This window comes from Etheostoma spectabile, chromosome 7, assembly GCF_008692095.1.
Source record: "Etheostoma spectabile isolate EspeVRDwgs_2016 chromosome 7, UIUC_Espe_1.0, whole genome shotgun sequence".
Classification (NCBI taxonomy): Eukaryota; Metazoa; Chordata; class Actinopteri; order Perciformes; family Percidae; genus Etheostoma; species Etheostoma spectabile.
The window spans coordinates 21,557,156-21,567,760 of record NC_045739.1 but is presented as its reverse complement, the minus strand read 5'-3'; the positions used below and the strand labels follow the sequence as shown (position 1 = coordinate 21,567,760).

The window sequence follows — 10,605 nt, the reverse complement described above, 5'->3', positions numbered from 1 at the left end:
CACACACACACACACACACACACACACACACACACACACACAGAGTAAGGGCTCTCACCTCCTTGGCATCATCAGGCTCTCCGTGGTTGAGTGCTGAGTACAGCACCATGTACTGTGTTGCACCGGGCGCTGCACCCCAACTCACTCGCAGTGTGCTGTAAGAGGCAGGAGTCACCTCCAGGTTGGCAGGCATGGCCAGGGGCACTGAGTACAGGAGATAGGAAGATACTCTGTAAATACATATTTATACGCTGGCAAGTAGTTAAATGATTTTTGGTGTCTAAATATTTTGGTGATGATTTCCGTAAGTAACTGTGGCGCTCCGTGGTACTAAAATGGAGTAGAGGAGATTAACAGACCGACAGACATGGTTATGGTTTCTTAGCCTTCTTGCTTTTTCGTGGTTGTAAATAGAACTTTTGTTCCTAATTCTCCCCCCCCCCAAAATTGTAGCAATCCACAGACAGAAAAGAAATGCCAGGAACAGCCGAGTACAACTGATACACTGACAAACAAAACGTGACATGTGGGACTCATAAACAAGCAAATTAATTCTTTAAAATGTAGTATTTAGCAGCGATGTCAGTCTTACATGTAGTGACAGTTCCTCTGAGCGCAAGGCCAACATTGTCTTCATACACAGGGAAGATGGACACGTGGTACAGTGTCTGAGAGGAGAGGTCTTCCAGCAGCACAGTGGACTCTGAGCCGGCCAAAACCACCTAGGGACAGAGCATCACTTTAAAAATATGTTTTACTTTTTATGTGACTTTTATTCTCATCCTACACAGTACCCCACAATTTTCAACAATAACACAACATTTGTTTTGCTCCCTTTGTCCTCTCTCCGACAGCTTTAGCAAGAACAGTGTTTTTCCTGTTGCAATCAAGCACATTTCTCCCAGACTTTGAATAGGATGTCAAAAACAATGTGGTGGCTGCTGGAATGTGCCATCCTTCATAGTGACAGTCTTATTTTGCTTATATAACTGTCCTTAATTCTCAAACCTAGTGTGGTAATAAGTTAAGGTTGCGTCCTGACCTCCTGTGGACTCTGACCCTCTGCGCTGTGGTAGACCACTCTGTATTGTTGGACTGGCTTAGAAGGATTGGTCCAGTGAAGCTTTACTTCTCTGGAGCCCAGTTCAGAGAACCGCAGATCAGTGGGACTGGGGTAGGAGAGGGCTGGGTCGGCTGTGGGCCCAGGCTCCATTCCTGGAGACACAGCAACAAGGAATCAGCGTGTTAGACTGTAACAAAATATTCATCCTTTGAAAAACTACAAGTTTGCGTTCAAATACTGTCTGACAAGTTGGGAAGGAAAGACAAGCCGATAGACTGAAAGCTAGGGGTAGAAAGCTAGACAGATATATAGGTTACTTTTTGAGATGCCACGGTCCTCTATCCTTCCACACAGAATGTGGACCAGTCGTGCCACTAGTTTGCTGAGCAGAGGGAAGTCATTCACATTGTAGACGTTCAGATCTACCGGCTCCGATGCCACTTGTCTCAACTCAGCCTCGTCAGCATTCTTTACACCTGATAAACACAAAGTCATAAAATTGCTTAACCTACTTTGCACAAAAAGCATTTAGAGATTAGGAGAAAAGGCCTCGGAGCCCCTTACAATGAACAGAAACTGTATTGCATAACACTAATAAGACCACAGTAGACTATAATTGGTAACACTTCTCTCAAGTCAAAGTCAAGATAGCTTACAGTCCCATGGTGCACAGAAATGCAAGGAATGGATGTGACTGGATTAAAGAAAACACCGAAAAACGTCAGAAGGTTAAAGGATTTAGTCTCGACACCACCTCACACTCTTTTCTTTTCAGTCTTACCTACAGCGATGATCTCCACGCCGGCATTCTTCAGCCGGTTTGCTGCAGCAATGGCGTCATCCTGAGATTTCCCATCGGTCAACAAGACCAGGAAAAAAGGTGTGTCCGACCTCGTGCCTGCCTCGGCCCTCATGTTCTCCTCCATGACATGGAGCAGCGCCTGGCCTGGGAGATGGATGCATGGTTACACATTGACAGACCTACAGTACCAATGTGTACGTATTGTATGTATTATGATGTGCTTATATTCTGAACACTAACCATATTGAAGCTGCACACTGTGATGTGTTTACCTGTAAATGTGTTTCCTCCCTTATATCTGAAATTCCTTACAGCCTCCAACAGCTGGTCTTTAGTGGTAAAGTTGTTGAGCTGCCACTCTGTGCGGGGGTCTCCACTGTACTGGGTCAGACCTGGGACAATGACACATCATTAAGCAACATTTGATTATTTTTTTGTGGGACATGCCATTAGGAAAAGTAAATTCATTATACCTTAAGTGGCTCATTTTTTGTCTTCAATGTTGCTACTACAGAGCTGTTTAAAACCCAAAAGCTTAGACAACGTCTGGAAAAGCTTTGGCACACTTAAATTTGTTGTATTATAGCACCTTCTTGGAGTAGCAAAATCAGCATGACATTTAAACATGAGCGCTGAAATTAAAGTGTACTAAAAGGTGTTGACGTGGGAGCTGTGTATTAGCTGAAAGGAGCTGAATGATCAGTTGGTTACCAGCAGGTGGTTGCTAGGACTTTACCAATGGTTGCTAAGGTCTTTCTATGTGGTTGTTAGCTGGCTCCTGTGGTCTTTTTTTGCAGTTGCTAGGTTTGTAAAATGTGATCCTCACCGATCTGAATGTGATCCGGCCCAATGTGGAAGGGTGTCATCAGGCCCTCCAAGAAGTCCCTGACCCGTCTGAAGTTAGTGCGTCCAATGCTCCAGGAGCCGTCCACCAACAACATGATGTCGGCCGCTGCATCGCTGTCACACTCAAATGGTTTCCTTGGAGACACACCTTGATAAAAGGAAGCATGAAGCAAATAGTCTTGAACTGATAAGATAGGTTATAGAAATTTGTTGAATCCATGCAAAAGAGCACTGAAGCTGTTCTGGAGGCTCACGGTGGATGGACCCTTTATAGAAGTAGAGGATTTTTGGCATTTTTTAGGGTTAGGGTTATTTTATTTTTTTATATTCGGGCAGAAGTAAAAATCCACTATGATTTTCTTCAGACCTAAAACAAAGAAATGCTGCTGGTTGCTATTGTGTGCCCGCACTACTGTTGGTAAAATTGTTAAGTTATTTTATTTATGAAAGTTTTCACATTTGTGTTCTGATAAATGCTGCTAAGTGCAATAAACTTTATTTCTTGATTGAAAAGTTTCTTTGACAAAGATTTTCTTCTTTTTTTAATTTTCTGTTTATTTAATATATTTTGTATACATTATTTATGCAATATATTTATATATTTATTATACATTTTTAATTTAAGTATACAAGTGCAGATTAGTGAAGTGTTCAATATATGTTTTTGTTGAGAAAGGTTGTGTATCTTAAGTAATTATTAGTGTTACATTTTATCTTTCAAATGTTTAAGGTTTTAAGGTTTAAAAACAAGCACATGTTGGCCAAAATAAATCCGGCAACATGTGGCATAATGGCTCCAACAACATAAATTATAGTATATTATTATTGTGCATTTGTATATTAGTGAGTAAATGGGTAAATGTATACTTTTAAATCAGGAAACAGATGGCAAAAAGTAGGTGTAGTTGTTAAAATGTAGGCGCCTAAATGTCCGCATGTGTTGACACGGTGCAAACATGAACATGAGCAAGTTTCCATGTATGTGAATGTGTGTGTGTGTGTGTGTGTGTGTGTTCCCTTGGATTATGAGGAAGAGAGAGGACACATGTGGCCTGCAGCCAAACCAGATGGCCTATCATTATCCTTACCTTTACCTGTCCCTCCCTTGTGTAAACACTGTCATCACATTCAAACCAACACTTACTGCTCTTAAGCCTCTTGTTCCCTAACCAACAAGAGGAGCCAAAGATGATGGTGGCCAGCCATTCTTTATGTTCAACTTCCTGCTTAAAATGGATTTGTCCTAATCGGTTCATCCTGTTTTAGTTCATTAAAACAACAAATGTCACCAAAAGATCAGTTTTATGTAATGTTTCCTAATACCGGGGACAGGAGGTTACCTGTAACCGGTTGTGTAGGGAAGGGTGTCTTCCGGGGTTTCTCCTCGGTGGCTTTGCCCTGTGTCGTCCCCTGCTCCTCCTTATTCTCCACTTTAGAACGATCCCGCTCTTTTTCTTTCTTCCTCTTCCTCTTTTCTTTGCTGGTTTTCTCTGGGGCCTCATCGGGGAGCTGGGAGGGGGTTTCTATTGCTGGGGTCTCTGGAGGAGAGAGCACATGGGTGGGGTTACAGTAAGATAAGCAAAGAGTGTTTAGGGGACCAGTTGAAGCTGTACGTGACAGGAAATCCATTAGATCCATTTGACTTCAAAGGATCAAAAGAACAAGTGAGAAAACATTATTTCCCTGTTAACACCTAAACATTATGGTTTTATGAAACATAGTAACGTCTTTAAACTTAGCTTGATAGATCAAACCCTTGGCCTGGCCCCCCTTCCTTGTCCTAGTTCCATCTTGTTCCAGCTTTTGTTTCCTGTGTTACACCTACTGTTGCTGGGCTGTCATTATTGTGTATGTGTGTATTTCTCCCAAAGTGCTTTGATGTAGGCATGTGTAAATACAGTATACTGTACTTAGGGATAGGGAGGGATATTTACACCTGCAAGAAAAAGGCTAAGAGAAAAATTAAAGATCCAAACCACCTGTCTTAACAGCTTTTTCTTCCCTGTTGAGGTCGGAAAGAAGGTACCAGATGTACCAGACCAGCATATATAATAATAATAATAATAATAATAATAATAATGTATACTTTAGTAATCCTGCAAGGGGAATTCATAATTTACACTTTATGGTTATTACACACAGGCCTGAGTTACACACACATGTTCAGTATATATTATACATGCACTAAATGTAGAGAGGGGGCTGCCCATGGAAAGGCACCCCAATCAGTTGGGGGTTCGGTGCCTTGCTCAAGAGCACCTTGGCAGCGACCCTCCGGTTCCCAACCCAACTCCCAACTGACCCAGCTACTGCCACCCCAAATATATATGAATATATATTTATTGTTATTACTGTTTCTAATGCATACATTTTAGGAACTGAGAGGATTACATTTACCTGGAATTAGACACACACAAATACTTCAATCATCCTTTTGTCATCTTAGAAATATTTCAAAGATCAGAGCAATGTTATCTCTAAAGCCTTTCTCACACATTAATGCTCAGCTTCAGACTGGGCAGAACACCGCAGCAATGCTTCTGACCAAGGCAAAAATAATCATCACCTGGGGTTTTAGGTTATTTGCACTTGTTACCAGCTTTAAAAAAAAAAAATAATTTCAAATAAAATAGATCAATAAACTCGGAATGCCTTACTGTCCCAAAAAGCCTAGATTTGCTAAGTTAAACATTTTAGCTGATCCACAGTCCCGATTTAAAGCGTAACTCTTGCCAAAATGCAACCTTTTTGTGAATGTAGCCGAGTCAATCTTTCGTTTAAAAGCATAATTAGGACGTAAGCGCCAATTTTAAAATTGAGCATATTTTTGTTTTCGGTCAAATGGCCTTTTGAAAGGGAAAGCTAGAGGCACTATGACAGCATCAAAATAGTTATTTTTAAAACAATAAGAAGGCTCAACACAACATGAACCTTTGCTCCGAGTATCACCAGGGTCTCTACACAGGAACTCCAGCATTGAGAACATTGTTTGTGTTCACAGAGTTTACTAAAAACAAAGGTTTTGAACGACTCCCTTTGGCAGTTGTTGTTTACGCTATCCGCCATCTTGTCATTCAAAAAGAGCCGCTCTCCGAATGCGAATGAACGAACTCCGTAGGAGGAAATGTCATTCTTACACGAGGCTCCTTTTCAACTACAAGGTCAATATTGTTTTTCACTAACGACAAAACAACAAATTATCTGTGCGTTTATATGAAACTAAGCTTTAGGAGCTTTCCATCTGACTATTTTTCATGTTGTGTCGAGCCTTCTTAGTGTTTTAAAAATAGCTATTTTGATGCTATCATAGTGCCCCTAGCACACCCATTCAATAATCCATTTGACCAAAAACAAAACTGCGGTAAATCTTAAAAGTGGCGCTTCCGTCCTAATTACGCATGAAAGTTTGACTCGGGTACATTAACAAAAAGACCCTATTTGCAATTTTGGCGCGAGTCCCGGTTTAGGTCAAGGGGTGATCAAGCTTTTGCTGTCCTGGCAACTCAGCTTTCAGACTGCTGGCACAGCTTTTAAATCATGCCTTAAAACACATTTCGTAGACCTGTTTGTCCGACTACTTATTTGTTCATATACTACAGCCTTGACATGTTTCCACCAGATTTTGTCAATTTTTCTTCTTTTTTTTTGCATGTGCCTTATTTATATTACCGCTTTTTACCTCATTGATTGTTTTACATGTAACAGTGTTTTTATGCTGTTGTGTTTAGTGTGTGATTATCTTTTTTAAATTTTGGATTTGTATTGTACTTTGTGATCCTAATAAAATCCTTATTATCAATATTTGATACAATATGAACACAGACAGCGCATTGGGGTTTGCCACATAAAGCAGAATAAATCATGACTTTGTAACAACTGCAAGGATCCAAGTCACCATACTGTAATTGTACCAATATGTGTGTCTGTCAATCTGTCTAGCATGCCCTACCTGTAGTAGCAGCAGCAGCAGCAGCAGCAGCGGTGGGGTCAGGATACAGAATTGTTGGTACACCCAACAAAGCCTCTGTTACATCGTCCAGGTCTCCTGACCCTGATCCGCCTGGCAACATCTTCTTTTTCTGCTCTCGACTACCGCTGCGGATCATTTCCTCTTCCAGCAGACCCTCCACTGGAAGAGAGAAAGAGCAGCTAAGGGAATCACATAAAGTAATCTATATTAATTTGTATTCAAGTCAACAGTACTTCCAGTGGCGCGGGAAATCTGATCCCAAATCCTTTAAAAAGAGGCTTCATCATAATGTATGATGTATGTATGCATGTTTCAAAATCAACTGTAGATATGCCAATATACAGCAAATATGAAACTCCTTGTGCAAATGGAATACATTAACCATTTAATCAAAGCAATGCCTCCAAATCTGTTATAACTCAAGTCTTTGTTTCTAACCCGGGCTATAGGTTTAAACTGGGCTACCGCACAGGCCAAATAAACATTTTTATTATAGCAAATTTATTTCCAACATATAAAAAAACAATATTCACAATAATAAACAGACTGTAAATCAAAGCCTGTCACCTACTTTATAGACTTTGTTTTAAAATGAAACTTTCTCCCCAGCATTGGACAAGGATGCCTGAAGTGAGAGCACAAAATTCAAATTTCACACTGACACCAGCAATGACAATGCTAACATGCTGATAGCAGGTATAATGTTTACCATGTTTACCATCTTAGTTAATTGTGTTAGCATGCTAAGATTTGCTAAAAAATACAAAGTGCAGATGAGGATGATGGAAACAACATTAGTTTTACAGGTATTTTTTCATCAACTAAAGTTTTAGAGAAATATAATTAATTATTTTGGGGCATTTCTTTATATAGGACAGAGAGGGGGAATGACATGTAGCTTTGGGCCGCAGGGCAGAGTCAAACATGCGGCTGCAGCGTCAAGGGGTAACTCTATGTAGGGGTGCCTGCTCTACCAGTTGAGCTACCCAAGCGCCCGACAAATTTTGACCTGATGATGGCGCTTGATGAAAAGTAAAAGGAACATGAAAGTTAGAACTATTCAATTCAAGCCAAGTTTTATGACAGTCCATCAAATAGTTGTTGAAACACTTCAAACCACAAATGTCAACCTAATGGTGGCGATGTGGGTCAGGTGAAAGGATATATTGTACTTTATACTTCACTACATTTATTTCATAGCTTAAGTTACTTTGCAGATTCAGACTGATAATACAAAATATAATTATGTATGTATGTATGTATGTTTATTACTTTGTATCCATTTCTAATGGGGGGAATTCAAAAGATACCCAGCACTATATAAAGTATATTTAATTTAATTTAATTGAATATATTTTGAAATGTTCACTCTGCACACTGATTACTTTTACTATTGCTTACTGAAAGTAATATTTTGATGTTGATATTTTTGTACTTTTACTTAAGTAAAAGATCTGAGTACTTCTTCCACTACTGGTAATCACCTCGTGTGTGTCACAAAGTAACAGCACAAAATAACAAAATTGCCATAGGTAGACCCATTGTGGCATATGGTCAGGTACCTGCCAGGGAATGTGTCAATAAATGGACCATTCCTGCTGTTACGGCTGTTACATTCGAGATGAGAGAGGTAAAACTGATCGTGCTAAAGTTAAAGATACAGTATTTTTGCTGTTTGGTATGTTTAAAAAAAACGTAACTGCTTCACCAGTTTCTGTTGGAAAAGCCTTTCCTGAAGGTCATTTATAGCAAACTAAGGGGGGGAAATTTGCAAGGGAGGTAGTAAAAGGTACTGTGCCCAGAGGGGGCTAAAGCTAAAGGGAAATGTGACGCATCAGGAAGGAATTCCCAGACTGCGATAATTCCAGAGAGACAGCCGGTGTTACAAATTTCAAAGTTAACGTGTTTTTCAGACCTGCCTGCACACGTTTGACTCGACACAGTAACCTACTGTCCCTTGCACAGTTTTCAAAAAAACCACAGGCCACATTCAAGTATCAAACAATTCAATATGAGGCCCCGGAGAGTGTCAAGTCAGAGTCATACAAACAATAACAATTAAAAGTCAAAAGTGAAAGGGGCTCACAAATCAGTGGGGGATTTAACAGCCAGAGAGCTGTGATGGGATTCACTGTCACAGCCGTCGGAAATAACAGTGTTGAAGCCAGAGACAGAGATGCCTGAAGTAACCTGTGCGCACAATTTGATGCCAATTCCTATACAGACCCTAATCCTCCAAACACAGGTGGTGTTACATCAAAATATCCTCATCCTACTGTTGGTTTCCTAAGAAATGACCAGTTAACTAACTCCAAGTAAGTATACACAGCAACTTCAAATAAAACCCACTTTCCTGTAATCCAGCTAGAGTAGTATTTATACCCACTCACTGTGTGTGTGTGTGTGTGTGCGTGGTCTGATGGGGTGGGACCTTGGAGGAAACACTGCACACTCCAAGAAAGTGTAAGAATGTCAAAAATGTATCACATCCTAACTTTGCTGTGTTGCCAATGTTATCTCTCAGCACCAAAGTCAACAGCAGTTCTTTTTATCTCGGGTCAGTGCTGTACATCACATGATGCCTGCAGATAAGTATGTCCCTTGTTCAACCCCACAAATAACTGTAGCTTGCTTTGAGATTTCCAGTTAATCTGGAACAAAATGTATGGATTGCAGATTTAAAAAAAAATCCTATATCATAGAAGATGGCCTTTATAGATATGCAGTCATGTTAACGTTCGCTTGATACACACACTCACAAACAATCTACTTCATGCCTCTTTATCTCTCAACACCCTATGTCTATTTGTTTCAATGCTTCATCTTCGTCATGTCTGTCTATATGTCTGCCGAGCTCTCCTGCTCACTGCCCAAATCTCTCTGCCAACCTTTCTGATTTCTCCTTTGTGTGTGTGTTCCTTACTGGTGAATCGTCGCTTTGCCAGAAGTCTTTCTGTCGTCCCATTGAGCACGAGGACTTGGAGGGTGTATTCCTGACTGGAGTCCAGTCCTGCCACCGTTGCCCGGCCCCGTGTGGTGGTCAGCATCAGCTCTGGCTGTGGCACCTCTGGAAAACACGAGCATTTTGGTTAAGACATGCCTCTGTACAGCATACAATTAAGCCTAAAGGGAAAGTCAGGATTCAGGTAATCATCTAATTTGGGTTTCTGGGTTAACATGTTTACATGCTTTGAAGTTCAAAAAGCACATTATCTTTCTCGTACTGTCTTTCTTTGTCTCTTTAGGGCCGCCTCCCAAAAAAACCCAGTCTGATTGGTTTCTTCTGAATCTGCATTCTAGTCATTGCAGCCGGGGAATGTCTGTCACAGCACTGTACCGGCACTTTCTACCTATATATAGGATACAGAAGTTGTGACACTGTTTAAAGTTTCCGAAAACGGGCTGTGTGCATTTCTCTGTGGGTTCAGCGTTTTTACTTTATATTTTTTTATACTTACTTGATACAGTGTTTATATAGCACCTCAACCTGCTTTAACAAAAACACATGGAAGATTCACATTGTCTTTACAATATGGGACCTGTTAATGGCTTTCAAGAATCAAACACTTAAACATATTTATACTACCCAAAACACCATGAATATTTACAAAGAAAAACCAGAGTCAAATGGCCTCATATCGGGGAATGTACTTCTTTTGAACCGTTAAAGCTACATTGTGTAAGAATTTCTCCCATCTAGCGTTGAAATCACATATCGCAATCAACTCTCTCTCGCCACACAGTTCAAAGTAGGTATTGCAGCTACGGTAGCCATGATGCTTCAAAAAACAAAAGTGTACAAAAGGCCGTCTATCAGGCGTGGTTGTTGGAGAGAATCTCAGAGAGTGGCGCAGACACCATGAGCAGGCACGCGTGGCACCTCTGAGAGAGAGAGAGAGAGAGAGAGAAAGAGAGAGAGAGAGA

General features: G+C 40.6%; 1 protein-coding gene across 2 annotated transcripts in view; it reads right to left on the bottom strand.

Moving 5' to 3' along the window:
* Positions 1-10,605, bottom strand: part of LOC116692306 (collagen alpha-1(XX) chain) — a 39,304-nt gene that overhangs the window by 20,106 nt on the left and 8,593 nt on the right. For both annotated transcript variants that reach the window (XM_032520484.1, XM_032520485.1), the window contains exons 4-13: positions 9,605-9,748; positions 6,661-6,840; positions 4,052-4,249; positions 2,692-2,859; positions 2,138-2,257; positions 1,845-2,009; positions 1,381-1,539; positions 1,043-1,215; positions 593-722; positions 59-204 (exon numbers count right to left, since the gene is read on the bottom strand). In XM_032520484.1, the coding sequence (XP_032376375.1) occupies positions 59-204; positions 593-722; positions 1,043-1,215; positions 1,381-1,539; positions 1,845-2,009; positions 2,138-2,257; positions 2,692-2,859; positions 4,052-4,249; positions 6,661-6,840; positions 9,605-9,748 (1,583 nt within the window). The remainder of the gene's footprint in view (positions 1-58; positions 205-592; positions 723-1,042; positions 1,216-1,380; positions 1,540-1,844; positions 2,010-2,137; positions 2,258-2,691; positions 2,860-4,051; positions 4,250-6,660; positions 6,841-9,604; positions 9,749-10,605) is intronic.